Source organism: Buteo buteo, chromosome 3, assembly GCF_964188355.1.
Source record: "Buteo buteo chromosome 3, bButBut1.hap1.1, whole genome shotgun sequence".
NCBI classification, from domain to species: Eukaryota; Metazoa; Chordata; class Aves; order Accipitriformes; family Accipitridae; genus Buteo; species Buteo buteo.
The window spans coordinates 31,785,360-31,807,475 of record NC_134173.1 but is presented as its reverse complement, the minus strand read 5'-3'; the positions used below and the strand labels follow the sequence as shown (position 1 = coordinate 31,807,475).

Below are 22,116 nucleotides of genomic sequence, written 5' to 3'. Positions count from 1 at the left end.
AAAGACACTGCCTGTTTTCTCTGCCTGCAGTGATGGAGTAGGAATGCAATACGCTTCTCATAGACAATTAGGGCATGCATCACTTAGCTCCAGTCTAAATCAGATGACATGCTCAGGTACTGGATTACTTGCCTTGTAGTAGTTGTGCTCTTCGTGGGATCCAGTAAATAAGTAGCATGTAGGTCAATTATAGGTCTAGAAGGCCTTTGTTGCTGGGTGATGTTTTGGATGGGTTGATATATGTCAAAATCTATTATAGACTTTTTGTGAACAACGAAATAAGATCACAAAAGTTTTGACACTGAAGTTGCTGAGTCAACTCCTTTTATTTTCCTCTCAGTTCAGAGTTAAAATGAGATATGTGTAGGTGCACATGGACTGTATTGTTAGGAAATGTTTGCTTCTTATCCTGTAACTTTGGGGGCTAAAACAAACCCTGTATGAGTTTTGCACTCTTTGCTTAATGCTCCAGACGTCTAGTTTCTTCTTCATATAATTTTTTTCCCTTTACAATGTAAAAAACATTCAGCTGTAAGAGCTATACCTAGTACACAATACCTAAACACCAACCTGCTAGGATTTGCTTATTTTCTAATTTGTCCGTGATACAGAATACGTCCAGATGCAAGATAACACATTTCTACAAGCAACAGAAGATATGCTAATGTGCAATAAAACCACTAGTAAGAATAAGGAAACCCATAAGAATACTTCTAAAGCTTCATATTTGAAAAAAGTATACTTACTTTTTTTTCAAGCAATGCAAGTAATTTTATCAATATGGTAAATCAGCACTGATTGTTCTTTGATTGGTACAGGCATGTGTGTGAGCAGTTTCTTGTAAGTCGTGCGAAAAACATGCCGGTGTGCATTGTTAGTATGTGGATGTAAACAATGCAATATCACCCACTTCAATTCACTTTTCTGGCTTTATTTTTTCTTAAAATGTAGAATTGTGTGCATTTGGGTTTTTTTGTGTAGAATTGCAATAAAACAATATTCTTTTATTGCAGCACATCACTGAATGAGATGGTCTGGCTATATTTTTGTTAGCTAATGCCCTTGAGAAGAGAGCTAGAAGCAGGGCTACTGAAGGCAGTGAGAATATACAGCATCAATGAGGATTGAGTCATTATTGCTTTCTTTCAGATAGAATAGAGGACAGAAACAAATTTTCCTGATGAAGTCAGACCACTGTCTAAGGTATTTCTGTATAATTATTTAAAAAGTGTCATAGGCCTTCAGGTTGTGCTCTGAAATACTCACATGCAAGCCAGCTCCATGAACTACATCAACCCAACCTTGTGCACAAACTGGTAAACTCTACTGAAGGGTGAAATACAGGATTTTGTGTTCAGCCTTGTGCTAATTTGGTTAGAGAGCTTCCCGGCTACAGCTGATGCTAAGCCAGCTGGTTCGGAGCATGGCCAGAGTGAGAAAGCAGCTATCTGCATCTTATGAAGTAGATGTGCCCTTCCTTAATGAGAAAGGCAAACAGAAGTCTGCACTGTTGGGGACGTGAGGTTTTGGGGGAGGTTTTCTAAGCTTTCTGGCATTGAAACTTGGAAAGAGCTTTTTGTGTATATTCAAGCAGCAAGAATAAGGAAAGCTGCAGGTTATGTCCTCTATGTATCTCTTAATATCATACCTACTGTGTTACGGCAATTTATACAGGCTGAAGTCTTGGAATGTAAGTGGTTGATTCAAATTACAAAATAAACAGGGGAGGAAGTTGGTGAAAACTGGTGTTATTTAGGGAAGGGCATCCTTAAAACTGTGTTGCAGTGGGAGGCTGGAGACACAAGCATCTGCTATGTGGACAAATTTAGTTATAAAACCCGGTTCCCTTATAGTCAGTGGAGCATACCTATCAAATCTAGGCCTTAGCTCACTTGCTTTCCATGGAGGATTTTCATCTTGTTTGAGCAGAACCGGAATTTTGACAGAGATGCTTGATTAGAATAAATGGAGCATTCCTATCAAATGCAGACAACTAATGAATCCATGGGTAAGCTCCATTAATTTCAATACAGTGCTAAATGTGTTAAATGTTACGAGAGAGAGGTTGCTGTGTATGTGCACTTACCAATTTTCTTAATGCTAAATTCTAGCTGGTTTTAAGTTATTTTTTAAGATTCCATAAGGCATGAGTATAACCAATGTTTTCATATTTAGAAAGGTAAATAAACATCTGTTCTGTGGTATAAAAACCAGGAAAAATAATCTGAAAAAATTTTTTTGGTAGCATCTCCCATTCAAAAATGGCTTCATTTAGTGCCTTCATTTTCAGATAAATTTTTTCAGGCCCAGAGAAAATCTTTGCCAGTTGTCATCACAGAACAAATTTTGCTTTTATACTAATCCCCTTCTCCCCCTCAAAATAAGATTTCTGTTATATAAGAAAACAACAACAATAAATGGCCTAAACAATATCATAAACAGGATGGTATAATTTGCGTTCTTATTTTACAATGCATCATTTTCATGTATTTCCATGACTCATGTCATATCAACAAACACTAATTTAAACTCCACCTATTTTCCAAAATACTGTCATGGTAAATTTGGTCCATGGAGTTTTAGGAAACATAAGTTTCAACACAGATTAAGTAGGTGACGAGCCAAGGGCAAGAGTGTAAGAGAGTTAAAACTTGCCATTGCTCCTCCTTTTAGCACCCTTGTGAGGAGCATGAGTGATTTACACAGTATAGAATCCCATTTTACATCCAGTTAAAGAAAGTTACCTTGTCCTTTCTGTATCCACACTTTGATACACCCCACCTCCATCCTTCTGCACTTCCTACAGAGACTTGCATCAATGCAGGGCTTGATAGGAAATCCAGTCCTGCTGTAGGTTTTACTATAAGGGAATACAAGCAGATATCAGTTGACTCTTTTAATCTCTCTTGCAGGGACTTTGTCTTTCTTTAGGGGTTGTCTCCATTGCAAGACAACCACCTTGGTTGGGAGAAGAAAGGCTAGAGATTCCTTACAATACTTGCACTGTTCAGTGTATATACATCAACATATATAATGAATCACAGAAAAGCCATGGCTTTGCCTTGTAATGTCATGAAAACATCCAAGTTTGGAGATTCTTCCACTCATCTGGTAAAGCTGCTCCTGTGCACTGGCCTCTTGGTGAAGAAGTTTCTGCTGATGTTTGGTTTGAATGTCCCAAACCGCAGTTGGTGGTTGTTGTCCTTGGTTATACCATCTGAAGAATTTCTCTCCCCAGTTTTTTAACTCCCCTTCGGGCAGTGGTGGGCTGCAATTAGATCTCTCTCTGCCTCATAAGCTACATAAAACAAATCCAGCTCCCTCAACCCTTCCTTGAAGGTTTCCTTTAGGTTCCAGCTGCCAGGGTGGCCTGCCACAGAGCCTGCTCCTGCTCCTCAGCAGCCTTCTTGAACCGTGGAGGGGCAACCCGGGCACATTATTGCAGCTGCTGTCTTACCAGCACTGAGTAGAGAGGGATAATAACTTTGCTTTATCTGCTGGCCATACACATAACGTAGCCAGTATGAGATGGGTTTTATCTGTGATCAGAGAGTATGCTGTTGGCTCATTTTCAGCTTGGCGCCAACCTCCAGGTCCTTTTCACCAAGGCAAAATGTCTATAAAGATGTATGCATCCTTGGGGGTGGGGGGAATGCAATCTTCAAAACCAGCAATACCTGTTTCCTCCTCTACCCTTTCAAAAAAGAAAAAAAAATCCCTCTGATGCCTGCTTGTGAGTATGTGGTTGGAAAGAATGGTAACGTTGAAATGAGGAAACAACCAAAATCTGTTATTTCAAGGTAAACCAGAGTCTTTAAAATCCAGCAATTCTGAAATTCTATAACTATTAGTAAAAATAACATATTTACTCCATAGTATTAAATCACGAGCTTTCCAAGAATATTTTTGCAAAACATTCAAATACAAATTTAAAATAGTAAGGAGACTGTCATTGCTGCTAATACACTGAGTCCTATATCTGTCTACCTGTTGTTACAATAAAAATAAATAGAGCACATAAGCCAAGCACTTTCTGGTTTTGGTGTTGGTTATAAGACAAAGGTTGCTTTTCAACTTTTTTTAAAAACAACCCTCAGTGGGATGTCTGTTATGTATGAATCTTTTTGCTGAGAGGAATTTGAAAAAAACCTGTAAACAGAACACAAACCCCCTTTTGATATAAATGAAATTTTGTTCAGTATCAACTGTTATTAGGCATTAGATGATAAGTAGGCAGATTGGATAGATGTTTCTTGAAATCCTACATAGTATGCAGAACATGCTTTCATTGTGCTTCCTGGCATTATAAGATAATATGCCTTATTTGGAAATATAATGATCAGTTCTGTTAAATCATGTTCAATCAGCTTATATAATAACACCTATATTTTGTTATTCATTTCAGATTTCAGAGACCTATGCCTTCCTACCGAGAGAAGCGGTGACACGATTTCTAATGAGCTGCTCAGAGTGCCAGAAAAGAATGCATTTAAACCCAGATGGAGCGGATCATAAAGGTAGTTTTAGTGTCAAATAGTGGGATGTAAAGTAATTTTACTCCTAATACCCATTTATATTTTCCTAGCTTAAGTGAGGGTTCATAAAAATTTGGTAGACTGGAACAGTTCGGTAATTCAGATCATCTCATTTACTTAAGCTGGAAGGTAGTGAATCTTCTGCTTTCACTTAAGGATGGAGTGTAATACCATATGCACCCTCAACAGAAAGATGATTTTATCTGGAGGAAATAATTTATTTTGCTATGGAAATGTTTATATGGGGGCTTAAACATAAGGAATAGATAGGGTGCATGTGCTGTAGTCATTTAGGGAAGAAGAACTCATCACTTTTCAGGGTTTGAACTTGATTTTCATTTTTCTTCGGGAGACTTCCATCTGTACAGCCTACAAGCGATTGACGATGCCAAAGTTAGAACTAAATGACATAACTGTCTGACTTTGACTGCAGAGTAGGCTGATGTAGCCTCCGCAATTAACATATAATGTATAATAAATATTTTTATTGCAGATAATGGAAAACCTCCAACTTTGGTGACCAGTATGATTGATTACAACATGCCAATTACTATGGCTTATATGAAACACATGAAGCTGCAGCTACTAAATTCACAGCAAGATGAGGTAAAACCTGGAATCTTTTGGTTTTCTGTTCTCCTGTGTTCTTTGGTACTTGTCTTTGCCGTAGCCAGGAAACTGAACTGAAGATGATTGTTGATCCCATCTTTATAATTTTGTTGCTAAAATAGCCAGTCTGAAACCAAACCAAGGCTGTTTGCAAGCAATCAGGTTGAGAGAAAATGTAATGACTTACCACCCTTCCATGGTTGGGGGTAATATGCTGTACTGCTTCAAATTACCTGAAGGTGCCCTTTTACTGTCTGGACCAGCAGAAAGGATAACGGGGGTAGCATGATCACCCAAGACTTAGTGCTGTGTTCAGCAGTGACTTTCATTGTCTACTTCTAGAAAACATACCATCAACAGCTGAAATGAATGCCATGGTGTTCTCAACTTTAGCAGCCAGGATGCAACACATTACAGTGAGATAGATGGAAATCTTGGCAACATCAGCTGAAATCTTTAAGGCAAAAAGCTTGATAAATAAGAGTAGGGGTTGCTTTTGAAACTTTGAATAAAAAGACAGGAAACAAAAGGAAGAGAAGTAGGCGGAGAATCAAGCTTCTTCAGAGAGAATTGGAATTGAATGGTATTTACTTCTAAAAAATTATTTTCTTTCTGTGATTTATTCAGAGTTTTTCCAGATCCTAAGTGCTTCATCAATTGGATAGCACCTACCAAATTATTTGTAATAAACTCATTTTGCTAGAAATGTGTTCATTTACCATTTCAGCTGCCAAATAGTTAGAAGCCCAGCTATGTGCCAGCCAAAAAGCAGTCCTACACGCTGTGTCCTTCTGCCTGACTGCAACTTATTTTTTAATAAAGAAAACCTTCAAAAACAACCTTAGCAGCTGGATTATGTCAAAGACCCTGACTGACTCCTGACTTCTGTGGAGTCAGCCAGATTTGGTTTCATAATAAGTAGATATGGGCTATTGATGGAGATTTATGAATTATTCAAAACACCATAGAATAGGGATTTCATCAATCTTTTAGAAATATCAGGATCCTTGTTTTGCTTTTGCCTTTTTTTTTTTTTAATTGTGGAGGGTGTGGGGAGAGATCCCTGACTCAGAGTTCTTCATGCACAAATACAGCCTGGTCATCTTTCCCTCCTATTGAGTCTCCCTTCTGCATGCTGCCCCTTTTTAGGGATCTGGCAGCAGGGTTTCAAGCAGCAGGAGAGAAGAGCTTTATCCTTGCAGCAGCCTTAGGAGTTAAAGGACTCTTTGTTTTTTCCACTTCTTCCCTTTGACAATTACTCCACCCACAACAGGGTCAAGGGCTCATGCTGGATCAGGGCCACCTGCTGCAGTGCCTCTACAGCCTGAATGTTTAGGTGTAGTCTTTCTGGTCTGATGGCTGAAATTTGTGTTAAACCAGTTTTTTCATCTAGGTGAACCAGGGGAGATGAAATGGTGGCAGCAAGAAGTGCCATTGCTTGCTGTCTCCCAGCCCAGCTCAGTTTTGCAGCTCTAATGTTACTGTGTATGAAATGTTTGTAGCACTGGATTTATGAAGATAAAAGTAATTTTTGATATTTTTTAGCAACAATGTCTTTGCCAGGGCAGAGTGGACACAAGGAAAGTCCTCAAGATAATCTTTACATCTTTTCTCAAGGCAGAGTTCTGTTAAGAATTTCTTTTTCCTTCAGGCTGTACATTTGTTGCACTGAGAACAAAATGGCAATGAAAATGGTGTAGTACAAAGCAGGAAGATTTTTGGTGCATACGTTCCAGCTATTTAATGTACTTGAAAAACATGCTTGGGTTTGTAGGAAGACTCTGTTTCCAAGGTTTCATCAATCATATCTGTATTCTTGTGGAGGGGGTGGAATTGAGACAGGAGTAAACTTGGATCCCATGACTAGCTAGCACAGTGACTGAAAGCCTCCTAATTCTCTCATCCTCAATTCATCATTTTTAAGCTGAGGCCATCGATGAAAGGGAAACAGGCTTCATCTAACAGGAGAACTCATCGCTGTGTAGGAATTTACAGCTGTGCTACAACTGGTGCAAAGATCCCAGTGGCTCCCAGCTCCTTTCCCCATGCCTGTGTGTCCACGCAGATTCAGATGAATGTTTACACAGGTTGGGGAGCGAGGAGGAGATATTCTGTAGAGTGCTGTAGGCAAACACAGGCCTGCCCACGTGTATTGTTTTATACCTATGCTAGCGCTGGATAGCCAGAGCTCCTCTTCTGGGAGCCCATACAGGTTGCCTAACCCCAGAATTGGAAAACGTAAGCTGCTGCTTGCTGGTTCCTACAGGATTCAATGAGAAATACCACTGTGTCTTAACAGAGGCCCAGCCTTCCAGAAGGTCTGTGGGAGTTTGTGTTCTGATCTTACTCTTTGAACAAGCAGTGTGCATTTTTCCTAAACCCCAGAACCAGCTCAGCATGTGCCTTGGCCCCCTCTCTCTGGGGCAGGAGGCTAGTGGGCACCACGGTTCTTGTGTGAGGGCAGGGTTCAGGTATTTGCTGCTGCTGTACCTGGGGTGCTCCCACCTTATCTGAGCAAGGCAGACAGGTGCCCGCTAGAGAAGATCTCACTCTTCCGTTTAGTGCTTTACAAAACTTTGAGAACAAAGTATGTTTGTTTTGTTATTTGTCATTGTCCTGGTGTGACAGTGCAAAACGGCATTGCCGTGCGTGTTGTCCCACTCTCGCTCCTGAATGGCATTTGGCAGTACTTCATCCCAGTTCAACAAGAGTCGTGACTGCAGGGAACTTGCCTTCCGAAAATGAGAGAAATGCCCCTGCAAGCTGGAAACATTGCTGAAACCCAAGAGAGGAATTGATTTAAAGGCCAAGCACTCAGAAAGAAGAAAGCAGCTACATTAGTATCTGTAGAAACCAGTTCACAACAAGTACACAGCAAATCATATTCTAAAGATTGCTGTTTTTCTGGGTCAATTCCGGTGAGCAACCCAGAAAAATAGAATCCCGTCAGTTGTTGGTTTTTTTTTTCCCCTAAAAAAATAAAAAATTATATTAATTAGAAAAGTATTTTAAACTGATCTTCAGGGAATACAAAATTATTTGCCATATTTTTCTCTGTGTTCTTTAAGATGCTTTTCTTCATAACAGGAGTAATTATCTCATAAAAATTGTCACTGAAAATATAACACCTTAGGTTTGTATGTTGCTTCAGCAGCTTACAGAGCAAGACTTGTGATTGCTTAATTTTTAATCCATGAGTGGACGCATGAATTTCAGTGGGACTGAAACAAGTGAAGTTAAACATGTATGTGAATGTTTGCTGGACTAGGTCCAAAACTGTTTTGCTTTTATAAATGGGGACAAAATATTTGGTTGGGACTTTTACTTTTTGCCCTCTGCTATCATCCCTAGTAGATGCTTTGTAATTAGACTTGATGGAAAAATCATATTAAAGATGTATAAGGTAGAATAAATTTGAAGTGATTCTCATGTGATTATATTACTTTGGTTTGCCACTGACTGTCATTTGAACATGCTCAGAACTTTTATAAGCTTTATCATTTTCATAGATGCTTCTTTAAACACAGTAGCAGTGTAAGGGTGACATCATGTCAAGGGAATTTGATGGTGGATTCTTATTAGGTCAAGCGGCCATTTGGAAATATCTTACTGTGAGTGGTCATCATGGGGTTAATGACCTTGCTTGGGAAAGGTAGAGGATTCAGGTAGGGAATGTGGAGAGCTCTCCTCAACCAAATTTGAATAACAAGGACTTGGTATGGTGTCTCTACTTACTAGCCCTCTTTTGCAAAATACTAGGGAAACAGTTACAAGTGTGCGGTAATGGAGTATCCTCATAGTTGAACAAATTGCATTTGTCAGATTATCATATCACATAAACACTGTGTTTTCCTTGCTCTTCTTTATATGCTCTGCTTGTTTGCTTATATAGACAAAGATTTAGCATGATTACACCCTGCTCCAGGTGTGAGTGAAACAAATGGGAACGAGTGAACTGCACATATAATGTGAACAGCATACGATGTTTTCTGACATGTCTCTGAAACTTTCCGTTTGCAGGATGAGAGCTCTATAGAAAGTGATGAGTTTGATATGAGTGACTCCACTAGGATGTCAGCTGTGAACTCTGACCTCAGCTCAAATCTGGAAGAGAGAATGCAAAGTCCTCAGAACCTCCAGGGCCAGCAGGATGGTAAGGCTCTCGTTTCATACAGAAAATGTGGTATTGCCTTGTCTTTTTCCCATTCTGTGCCTTCATTTAGTACCTGCTGTGTCCTTTTCTTCATAATGTGTTTCATTAGGTAATTTGAAATGTATGTTACCTATGTCTCAGCATGAAGAGGATGAAGTTGGGTTTTTCTGCAGGTTAATTTATTTGTTGCTTAGGCAACAGTTGAGTGCTTAGACCACTATACGTTAGGTATTCTTATTTTACTATTTTTGTATACATAGTGTGACCATACACAGGCATAAAAGGAAATGAAACTCAAACCTTTCTGAGGCAACCCAGAAGGCTGAGAAAGTTGTTTTTACTGGTTGAAATCAGGAAGAGGGGTGTGACAGAAGCATGGTTATTTGAGAGCTAGGAATTGGGATGTCATATTCAGAAGAAAGGATGAAAAAGACAAACTCTGATAGGGAAATAGAGGTAAAAGAAGAGAAAACAGAACAAGCAGCATTGTAAATTTGAATGTTAATTATTTCTAGGTTAGTTACAACACAAAGCTAATTTGTTGGTGAAAGAGGTGGAAGTTTTACTTTGCATAGAAGGTGCATAGATGTGTATGTACTCTTTGATTTCAGCCCCTGTTATAGAACAAGTTAGATGGGCCTGATTTGGAATGAACTTTCTCCTTGCCTATGGAGCTCACAAAGAGCCTGCCCACTACAGGCTGTGACAGTGGCTCATGTGTGGCATGTGAATGCGCGACACCCAAAGTGCAGGTCCATTCTATTGCTATTAGAAACAACACATTGGTATTCTCTACTTGTTACGCTGTAATTTCCTGATCATGTGTGCCAATTCAGAAGCGCTTGTTATATTTCTCTTGAACACTAAATATATGGGATTTGACAGTTAAGCTGGATTCTTTCCACTTTATGCATCATGGTCAATTGCTAGCTGGTAAGCTATTTAGGTGAGGAAGGGCGTGCTGCATAGTGGCTGATAGGATCTGGTGATGGGTAGGACCTTCTGCTGTGTTTCTCTCCAGACATATAAAGGAGGAGAATATCTATGATAATTTGGTAGGCTAGATTCTAACCACAGCTGCCTTTTGCCTGAGTGTCCTCAAGCTATCACAAAATTTGTGCAACTTTTGACTTAATTTCTATGTATGTTCACTAAAGGAGCAGTTCTGATGCACAAGATGTAGGGAAAGTCTGTTCCCTTTCCTATTGAAGTTTGACTTTTCAGGGCTAATATATTACAATAATACTGCTAAGTTTGAGTTTTCAGGGATACTTTGGAAGGTGCCATTTTTAATGTATCATCTGGCTTTCAGTGCAAAACTGTGCTTTAGAGGTTTTGGCTTACCTATATACTCAATCTGTTTCACATATATAGAAAGTTTCTTAATAGTAATTGTGTGCATGTGTATGTTCAAAATAAAAAGTATAGCTCAGTATAGTAACCTATGAAGAAATGCCTGTTGTACGTCTTAATACTTGCCAAAACCAGATTGATGTGCCACATCTAATCATATTAGAAGATAAGTACTAATGATACAACGCTGCAAATCTGTCACTTGCTATTTAAAATGTATGGGAAATAAATGCACTGTGGTCTTTGAATTGCAGGTAGTGTGATCTTACAGAATTGCTTTAAATCTCTCAGCTTTCCTTCTCTTCCTCCCAGATGGTACTTGCTCACCTTCCTAAGGCAATCCTATTTTTTGCTGCATCTTCTGCTAAAGCATCTGCTGATACAGAGATTTGAAATAGCAGCTCTTCCTGCTTCATGGTTTTCCTGTGCTAGCTGTTGTCAGGTAGCAAACCTGAGTGTAGCTAGTTATAGCAACACTGCTTTTTCAGATATGGGAGAAGAGGCTGAAGGAGCAATGGAAAGACATTACAGAAGGGGAGGGAAAGAAGAATGATAGGAGAGGGCAGGAAAAAGAAGATTGGAAGAAAATAATGAACACAGGGATAGAGTATTGGAAGCAGGAACAGGAAGGAGGGAAGACAAAAGGGAACTTTAATGAACTTAGCAGTACAATCCCTTTTGCTGTCATAGCCTTCACTGTAAAATTTTACAAATTTAATACTTAATTACAGCACATGCATACCAAAACCATCACCAAAGCATGAATTCGTGTGTCTAAAGTGATTCCTGCCCCTTTCCCTCAAACATTCTATATGTCCATGACAGTTTATGTCAGCCACCACATTCAGTCTACAGATAAAGACACTTGACATTTAGCTCATCTGAAATGTCTTTGCTGCATTCTGGCAGGTGAAAACTTACTGCTGTGTAAGGTTGCCTGTGCACACATGGTTGGGAATGGTGTCTGTGGTGGAATGGGACAGCACAGGTCTCCTGCTGCCCCAAGCATGCCCTTATTGGGAGAATGATTTGCTAATGGGAATCATTAGGAAAACTGCTGCCTGGGGTGGATTAGTGACAGCTCCAGTGTACATAAAGGTGATGTGTTCTATCACTTTGCTTAGCTGGCTTTCCATGTGAGGTGGCATGAGAATATTTTGGGACATCTATTATTTTTTTTCCATGGATTTCAAATGATTTGGTACTAGCATATCAACAGAGTCCGTGTACCCCAGAGGAATGTAATAGTGAGCTGGGCCATGCTACTGGGGGAAAGATGGAGGCTCCTCTTCCAGTTCAGTTTATCAGAGCATAGTGAAATGCTGACACTATCTACATAAAAGGAGTAAGATGCTTTCATACCCTCTTCCATTGAGGCTATACCTGCATCATATTTAGATAGGTATTTGGCTTTGAGACTCCATTGCAGAGCTCATACTAGAAAATTTGACTGAGGTTTCTCAATATCTTCCAGTCTAGTACGCTGTGTTCTGCTTCTTATGGTTAGGTTGTTTGAACCTAAAGAGCATAAAGGCAAATATGAGAGCAATCTACAGTATCAGCTGAAAGCAATAGACTTCTTCACCCAGAAATGTCATGGTAAGTAGGAAAAATGTTGAGAAGAAAGGCACAGAGAGGGAAGGTATTTCCTCGCAGTAAATGGGTGCTGGTACTGTACAAAAGTGCTGGTCTCTGCAAATATACTGAGGCTTCATAAGACTCCTTGTATAAAGCATGTTAGGTTGAGAGGGAACAGGAATTGAGGAAGAAATGAAAAGTGGGAAGAGTTGGGGAACCGTATCCATAGTACTGAAGTTGCCAGAGTACTATGAAGGACAGTTCCCACTATAAATTAGCCTTCGTACGCTTTTAAATAACAGGGCCTTGAGTCACACCTGCTGGTGAATGGCTGAAAATAGCATCCTGAGCACCTGCAGGGCTGCTGCAACGATGGGGGAGGAGTTGGAAAAGAGCTGCTGCTCTTCCCTGGGGAGTTAGAAAAGGAAAGCAGCTCTAATTTGCAATTGGTTCATTCCCCAGCTGGGAATGGGGTAGGGCTATCTGGTTACCAGTGCCTCAGAGCTGCTTTCCCTAGCAGCCAGCTGGATAATAGGGCTGCAAATTGCTGGTATGTTCCTTCCTCTTTTGCACCCTCTCCCCTTGCTTGCCCCTATTTTCTTCCTTCCCTATACATGCTACAGCTCCCTTGTCCTGAGCTGGTTCTTTGGAGCGAGCCCTGCATACCACTCACCCGTGGGCAAAGCTCCCACTTGAGAGCTGTCTATAATTCTTCTTTCTCCTAATAACGCTCTAGGGACTCTGATGTTGCTGGATCAAACTCTTTTGCCTTGGTCTCAGACCACAGACAGCAGGCAAGGTTTGCACACTGAGTTGGAAATAAAAGGAGCTTGTCTTTTTTTTAATTAGTGCTTCAACCTGTACAAAAATTATTTTTGTAGTGAAAACTGACCTCTAGATAGGTCTGTCACAGGGGCAACAAGAGCTGCTACCCTGAGGGAAAATGGGACTCTTGTTGCCCTTGCCTGTTAGCTGGAGCCCTGTGGAGTGTGTTTGCTCCCTTACTGTGGTGGCTCATTAGTTACTAAGTGTCGTGGTTTAACCCCAGCCAGCAACTAAGCACTGCGCAGCTGCTCGCTCACTTCCCCCCTACCCAGTGGGATGGGGCAGAGAATCAGGAAAAAATGGTAAAACCTGTGGGTTGAGATAAGAAGAATTTAATAGGACAGAAAGGAAGAAACTAATAATGATAGTAATAACAATAATAAAATGACAATAATAGTAATAAAAAGATTGGAATATACAAGTGATGCACAATGCAATTGCTCGCCGACCAATGCCCAGTTAGTTCCCGAGCAGCGATCCCTCCCAGGCCAACTCCCCCCCAGTTTATATACTGGGCATGACGTCACATGGTATGGAATACCCCTTTGGCCAATTTGGGTCAGCTGTCCTGGCTGTGTCCCCTCCCAAATTCTTGTGCCCCTCCAGCCTTCTTGCTGGCTGGGCATGAGAAGCTGAAAAATCCTTGACTTAATTGAAAGGCTACTTAGCCACTACTGAAAGCATCAGTGTGTTATCAACATTCTTCTTGTAACCCAAAACATAACCCTATACCAGCTACTAGAAAGAATATTAGCTCTATCCCAGCTGAAACCAGGACACCAAGAAATGAGAGAGGTGTAGGGGGATGCTCTGATTAGAGGAAATTAAGAACATGCACAACTCTAGAAGTAACAAGAGTTAGGTATAAATTTTATGTTGAATTTTGTTTTTCACTATGTGAGATATCAAATAAAAATCAGGGATGAGACTATTTGACTGTAACTCAGTGCAAGATGCAGAATTCATTTATTTTCAGTATTTCTCACTGTACTGAGGTACACCAAAACATATCAGTGTTTTGTCTGGATTTGGGTGGAGGGACTATGTTCTTTTCAATCTAGTTTTTAGAAAATGATAGTTACATGTTTATACGTATTTAAATAGAACTCCCCCTCAGAGGCACTGTATGGAAACTGTGCTTATAGCAGCTAGGTATGACAAAATATGTCACCATTCAACCTTTGATGGGGGTTGTGCTATCATCTTAGATGTGGAGATTACTGATAAGCTTTTCCTGGTTGTATTTTTTCCAGTTTATAGAAAATTGAACAATAGTACTGTAATTCAATGGAGGACTATGCCTTCAAGTAGTTTGTGGTCATTTGGATGGTGCCAGTTCTCTTTCCTGGCATGTTCAAGTTGCCAGGCTTTCCCCAAGATAGATGTAGGAGATGTGGTTGTTCACATTGACTATTCCTGTCACTCATTTGGTATTTGTGGTAGATACAGGTATTGGAGTCAGTCATCTAAATACCCGTTTTCTGCATCGAAGCTATAATCTTTACTTAACAGCTTCACCGGAAACAAGTAACATCAGCTGATTAAGTTGTCAAAACTGTGTTTGTGCAAGGGAGCAGAGCTTGCTGTACCCATGGTTGCTGCTGTTTTGTTCACTCTGAACTGAGTCCAAGCCATTGGTGACATGGCAGACCATTTAAAATTACATTTGAGCTGGGGCCAGGAGAGCTGACTGAATTTTGTGATATATTCAGACCTTCTAGTCTTTGTTGAGCCAGTGAAACTTGAAACATTTTGGGCAATAATCTCACTTCTTATGACTAAGGATGAAACAATAAGTACCAGTCTTCTGAAAGAGATCTAAGATACCTGTCTGTCTCATGGCAGTGGAAAAGAAGAGAGGAGTACAGTAACATCCAGGCAACGCTAGCAATACAGCACCTTATGCATAGTCTTTTGTGATCTTGCTGTGATTTCCCTGAAGGGAAAAGCCCACCTGTATTAATGGGTTTTACCTTTCCCCTATTTTGGAAGAAAGAGCAGAGACAGCACAGGCTGAATGAGGGCAACAACCACATCGCAAAGACAAGAGCAGAGACAAGCTGGCAAGAGAGAGTGAGGAAGGTCTCTGCTTTGGCTGCCCAGCAATCTGTTCTGAGGATAAGCAAAGGTCTCCTGTCTCTGCAGCTGTCGATCTGCCACCTTTTGCAAGCACCAGCTTCATTACTGAATAAAGCAAAAGACAGCAAAGTCACACATGCATGTTTCTGAGTAAGTCTATGGGCTGCACTGAAGTGTTATCTTGCACATGTCAAAATCACAAAGGTTTCTTTAGACAGGGTGTTAGTTATAATATATTGCTTTATCTGAGAAAATTAGTATCATCTTCACCTAAGCAGAGTTAAAGCGGATCTGAGAACCTGGCATATAGTACTAGTATTATTTTGCTTCAGTGGAGCTACACCTGGGGTGATTTGGCCCATCAGATTTGCTTTGATGTAATATTATTTGCATAAACCAATACATTTAAGAAAGAGGAAGAAAATGGTGAAACAAGGACAGAAAGCCAGAGAGTTGTGGAAATCTTGTTTCAGTGGGATTTTAATGGCTTCTTTAGAGATGATACCTTATTAATGCAAAAGGCACTACGAGTGACACTCTAATGCCACTTGAGCAGTGTTAATGATGTCAGTGATAATGCATCGTACTGAGCCTGGCCAAGAGCTTGAAATATTGGTGCAGCTACGTTAGAAACTTTCAGTCCTTAACATCACTAAGGAGAGCTGGGTGGGATTTTCAGCAAATCAAGTATTTTAATGTACTGGCTGCTGATGAGGCAGCTGGTATGTGCATTGTCATCAGAATACTGAGCTGATATATGAGATATTTCTATTGTACGATGGATGAAAATCTTCCTTTGACTCTCTATACAACTCAAATTTAGTAAAAATTAAGCATCAGTGTTTCTCCATGGAGAGCAGTCCTTCCTTACTCCAGATTAATGGAAGGAACTTTCAGAACTTCAGTAACTCAGTGGACCTGCCTAATCAGACAAGGGTCTCAAACCAGGCTGTGGACATGAGCATCCCTCTCACTGAAGTGTAGCAAATGGAATACTTTTACAACTGACTCTTTTAATATGTAGAGTTACTTTATTTTCATTTGCTGGTTGCAAACTTCTTGTAAGTTGGCTGTGCTGAATGTCTCCCCTCTGCTCCATTTTACTTCTGTGTGTCTTCTCTCATCTTTTAATAACTTGTGTTCTTTTTCTTTGATATGTCTTTGTTTTTTATCTTATACTGTAATTTGCTTTGGAGACTAAAATATTATTAAACATGAATTATGCATTGAGCAGACTCTCTGCTAGAGTCTGACTGGTCTGTTGCAACCAGAGAACAATCCCATTTCCTGCGCCACCCTCCCAGCTGCACAACTGTCACTTTCTATTACACTTGCCTTGAACAATTGAGTGTGGCTTGTAATGACAATAATTGCCTCAAAATTGTTTGTCATGTTTGCCTTGTTAGCAACAAACTACTAACTGTTGGTTACAATCAAATTCTCAGCTATTACTCCATAATTACATCAGGGAATACTTGCAGCCAATAATAGCTGAGAAATCAGAATTATCTTTTTACAAGGAATTCTAAAAGGCTTGCAGACCATTCACTGTTCACAGCCCTTCTTTTTTATATCAGTAATCTAGTGGTAAGTGAAGCCTACCCCTGTGTAAAAGGCTAGCTGCAGACTTGCATTCTTTTGCACCTTCAGAACAGGTCTGTGGGTTTCACCAGTGTTGTACAGGTCCTCTGTCAGTGGGCATTTCACTTTGGTAATAATACTAACCAACCAAGCTATCTTTTCCCTGCGCAGGTACTGAAGGGAGCCAATTTGCCTTTGATTTCAGTGTGCAAGCCCTTGTAACTAAGCTTAGTGGGATTTCTGAAAGCATGGGTTTGGTTTTGGTTGACTTTTCTCTGCTCTTTTCCCTTATCTTAGTATCTTTCAGGCTTTTTCCTCCCATTTCTCTGTAACTTCAAAATTAAGGAGGGGTATTCTGGTATAGGGATTTAGATTTGCTTTCCAGTACAGGCACTTTACCCAGTTTATCCTTTTGTATGTACCAGTTGACTTTAGCAGGATCTATGCACACAGGTTGCTTAATTTAATTTGATCTACTTCCTTACAGTATAGGTAGAGGTTTTTCTCCTAACTACTGTTAAAATGTATGCTAGATATTGACTCCACTTTTTTTTGCTATTATGTTTGATATTGAAGAACATAATAGAGCATTTTTATTTCAGTAAAAGGCATGTAAAATAATGTGTTTTAAAGAAAATTAAATTTAGCCATTAGTTCTTCACTCTGTTATATTTTAATTAGGGAAGCTATTAATTTTTTTTTTCTGAACAGGAAATTCCCTGGAGACACTGGGCTGTCTTGTGAAAGTTTTGGGGTTTTTTAAATGGAAATTTCTTTAAAGTGTTTCTTGTTTGATAAAATATTTGTAATACTGAATGTTTAAAATTAGGAGTAATTTTTTAACCAAATGCAAATACTTTGATTACAAAAGGAAAGTAGTACTTTTTCAGCACTATAGAGTTTTGTAATATTTTAACACATAGGAAGTGGTTCTGAGATCTGTGAAGCGGTGTTTTCAAATAGTTGATTTAATGTTGCCAAATAGTAACCATATTTGTTATTCTGAGGCAGAGGAATGTGCTATCTCTGGCACTTCCTAATAACAGGATGGAAGAAATTATATAATCATTCTGAAAGGTTCAGGGTAGGATGAAACTCCAGTAGTGTCCTCCAAGTATTCGTGAATACTGATAGCCTGGTTATTATGAGAAAGATGGAAGGGATGGTTTGCATGTTGTCTGGAGGCAGAAAAATACAACAATTACATTTAGCATCAACACAAACTAAAATACAACTAGGCTCTTTTGCAAGTTTATTTAGCACTTGGTGACTGGTTAACAGCTTGCTGGGAGACGTGAGGCTGAAGCAGTCTCTCCACTGCTGCCTGCCAGGTGGGCACTGACCAGTGCTGGTTGCTGAAGGAGCACCCTTCCAGAGAGACAAACAGATTTTAGTAGCTACTCAAACCCACACTGGGAAAAGAGGTGGAGGAGCACACCCTATTTAGTTGCCTTTGTGGGCTGTACTGTTTGTGATGCTGAGAAACCAATCCAGAGCCTCAATTGTAAGGGTTGGCATTACCATTAGCATAAGTTCAGATAAAAGCTAACATAAAGGAAGAATCTAAATTTATATAATACACAATTTTCAGACTTAGGTGCACAGAAATGAAGAGAAATTGATGCCTTAGGTCAGCCCCAAGCTTTTCTCCATTTCCATCAGATAACAACTCATTAGTGTGCTAGTCTTGCAGCTGGAATGTGGTTTTCCAGCAGAAATAGTGCCCTGAAATCAGTCCCTACTGCAGAAGTTCCTGGTTATGGAGATAGTTGCACCTTTATGTCTTAAGTTCTTCCTCAGTGCTTCAGTTTCATTTCAGAGTTTTTACAAGCCTGCTTTCTTGTGAAATGAATCAAGGAGTCAGCTTAATGCATCTCCAAGAGAGCTAGCGACTGCTTCTACCGAACTTCTAGCAGTCCTGATGTCTGTGTGCTTTACTGGGTAGACTTCTTCCCTAAGAAGGTAGAGTGATCCTTGTTAATAACCATCCCAGATCCCTGCTATAAACAAACTGTTAAACTTGTGTAAAAGGAATAATTACTTCTGACTGGAAGGTGGAGTTCAAACCTCTGTGTCTAGCTTTCCCTACTCTGAAACTTGGATTTCACATAAGCATAGACATTGGCTTGGAGATTTAAATGAGATCATAAACCAGAATAAAGCATGTGGTTCACTACCAGCTTTTAAATAAGGCAATAGTAATAGGTACTTTAGGGCAATAATTGATTAGAAAATTTGGTTTTGTACTTTGAGAAACACTGTGATAAAACCATGATATCAACAGACTAGTCTAAATTCTCAGGAGCGATAATTGCTATTACTGCTTTGATGGGAAAAGAAATTGGGAGATACAGACAGGAAATAGGTTTGTTTTTTTTCTCTGCAAAGAAAACAAAATACAGAGATGACATTTCAGTTACACAAAGTTACTGTTCTAAGAGGAACCAAAATATGAAGCACACTAAAGTTGTAATGACTTAATTGGTAAAGGCATGCGGCGGGTTTGTTATGTCACACTGTTTAAGCATCTCTTGGATGGTTATTCTGAAGGCAGCTGATGCTGCAGCCTGTCAAAGAGAGGATGAAGAGACAGAACTACAAGACTTGAGAACTTTTAATACAAATTACCTGCAATGGGAGAAATAGGCCTTCTGCAAGAGGAGGCGGTAGAAATATTGAGAGCAGCCAGGTGGTCTAAAGAGGCAGAAAGTAAATGGAAGCAACCAGTGCTGTCAAATCTCTTTTAAGAGGACTCCTTGTATGTGTATGAAGAATCAATAGATAATCTTTGAATAGTTTACAGGTCTGTATACATCTTCATTACCAAAGAAAGCTATCATTTCTATCTGTCCAAAAGCAATCCGTAACTTTTAAAAAATATCCCTCTTAGTTAACCATCGAAGGACTGTATTTTTACGAAAAGTTTCAAAGAACTGTGAGATTTAGTGACTTGGCTTTTGGAAATCATATTTATCATGATCGTGTCCAAAATATATGGGTGCAATTAAAATCTTACTAAAATCAATTATAAGAATTTCTATAAACTCCAGTGGAGACAAGGTTTCATCCTTCATGTTTTCGTAATAGGTTCTGGGCAGTTGAACTGATCCTGAAGTAGTTAATGTGGGTGCTGAAATCGCTGGTGGTTCTTCACTTAAACCATCAGTGCAGTTTATGCAGAGATGATAAGCTTTAATTCAGTGAGTTAGCCAAGCTCTGTCTGTGTTCCTGTATCGTCCTTTCTTCTTTCTGCTACATTTTTGCGATCTGTACTAGTTATGTATGCTCTCTAGGAACTGTGCATCTTTGATTCCTGGATAAGACTATAATGCCAGGTTATTCCTGTACATCTGTAGTCACAGACTTGCAGTTGCACACATTGTTATCTCCTGCAAATATGCCCTATTTTAATTAAAAGTATGGTTGTTGTAAAGCCTGTTAGAAAGGACAAATATTTTTCTGTTCTCTGAATCAGCTACTCAGCAGCATGCTTCCATTCAGTCCCTGGAAAAAAAAGGGCCTAAAATGCTTGCTTACTCAAGGAGGTGGGGAAATGGTGGTGACAGCATTAAAAAGCATGTGGTATGGGTGGATTTTGAAGAGTAAGATGACAACCTGGACAAGTTCTCCACAGTGATTTAAGAAAGGGGGTTCTGTGGAGATTCTTGAACTTAATTCTGTCTGTTGGCATTGTAAAGTGCTGATTTCAATAGAAGCTTACTTAAATCAGCTTTGTAAAGGAGAGGGTAGACATGGTAAAATAATTATTTTTTCTCAGAAACAATTCTTCACCACCTAAGAAATTGTGTATACTCCTAGCCTTCTAGCCTTTTGCAGGCAGATCCAACACCACCATGGCCATTCAGAAGAACAGGTTCCTTTCAGAAGAGCTTCTACTGTATGGATAATTGACTTGGATGGGTAGTGGTAGCTTTTTAGTCTTTTTTCTGTTTCTTGGACCCCCTTCCAGCATACTACCTGGTTTTGAGTAGTCCAGTTGGTAGTCTATGGGGCAGTTCTGTTATATGGATGGCTTTTTTTTCCAGAATGGCTTTGATGCCTTCTAGGGCATCTGCTGTTTTTGTAGAAGAGGATGCTGCGATGTGGCTTCAGTGGGGAGGACAACTGGGGAGTCCCAAATCAGGCACGTGGCCCATCAAACTACCATACTGTAATAGAAAAAAAGCCCATTGCTTCATAGGTGAAGTTATGCAAGGACCTTGTGTAACAGGTGAGCTGGCTAACACCTGAATAGACTGGCTAGTAACACCCCAAACCTAACTGACCATCAAGTACACATGTATGATGGAGAGAGCAGCTGTTAGCAGTACCAATATCTGGGTCTTTTTCTTTGTATACAGATAGAAGGGAAATAACTATTTGGTTTTTAAACTGTTCCTGCCCTGCAGAGTAAATTTCTCTGAATAATAATTAGTTTCTTTAAAGATATTCCTGTCTTGTGGGTCAGGAGAAAATCTAGTCTCCTGTGCTGTCTGACTACCTCTTGGGAATACTGCAATTATCTATACTTTCAACCTGAATGAAGAAATGAGGAGAAAACCACTCTCCTGACTCCATTATTTCTGCTAAGAGTGAAAAGTGTCCCCCTTCAGCACCCTTCAAAGCAGGAAAATTTTACTTACTCTGGTTTCCTATGCGAGTATGTAGTGGATGCCTTACCATTTGTTTCTCCCTGGCTGTACATGCAGATGTGAACAGAAATCGGTTCTGAGGAAAGATCCAGAGAGTAGAGGGTTATGAAGGCTGCTTAGGGAGTAACAGAAATTGAGCTTGCCAACTTGACAAGGTTATTTTTCCAGCAGCATTTATTAAAAATAAAGTTAGAACTGAGTTGTATGTTGACCCTTTTGTATGTTTCATTACACAGTATGGAACAAGCACAAAGCTAATTCAAGTGTATACAGAAGTATCTACTAATAAGAATAGATTTTCTGTTCGTGTGTTTCATAACCATATTTATAAATCTATATTTCTCTTATCACATGTATCTCTTTCTATAGTTATCTAAGTAAACTGAAAACTCCTCACTGAAGGGAAGCGGAGCTTTGTGTCATGGGAATCTGTTATTAAGCAGATTAATACATTTTCCTGTGCTCTAATTAGAGACCATCTCGGAGAGTTCAGAAATACCATGGGCCTGAATTTCTGGAAGAACCAATTCTGTAAAGGCTAAATCCAACCAGAGCAGTTTAGAATCATAGAATGGTTTGGGTTGGAAGGGACCTTTAAAGGTCATCATCTAGTCCAACCCTCCTGGAATGAGCAGGGACATCTTCAACTAGATCAGGTTGCTCAAAGCCCCATCCAACCTGACCTTGAATGTTTCCAGGGATGGGGCACCTACAACCTCTCTGGGCAACCTGTTCCAGTGTTTCACCACCC

At 39.8% G+C, this 22,116-nt stretch overlaps 1 protein-coding gene across 5 annotated transcripts in view; it reads left to right on the top strand.

Moving 5' to 3' along the window:
- The window catches only part of NOL4 (nucleolar protein 4), a 195,030-nt gene that overhangs the window by 41,328 nt on the left and 131,586 nt on the right, over positions 1 to 22,116 (top strand). For 4 of the 5 annotated variants that reach the window (XM_075023231.1, XM_075023230.1, XM_075023228.1 and 1 more), the window contains exons 3-5: positions 4,406 to 4,517; positions 5,029 to 5,141; positions 9,165 to 9,297. In XM_075023231.1, the coding sequence (XP_074879332.1) occupies positions 4,406 to 4,517; positions 5,029 to 5,141; positions 9,165 to 9,297 (358 nt within the window). Of the gene's footprint in view, positions 1 to 2,033; positions 2,071 to 4,405; positions 4,518 to 5,028; positions 5,142 to 9,164; positions 9,298 to 22,116 lie in introns of all 5 variants that reach the window. The other variant, XM_075023229.1, reaches the window with a different exon arrangement.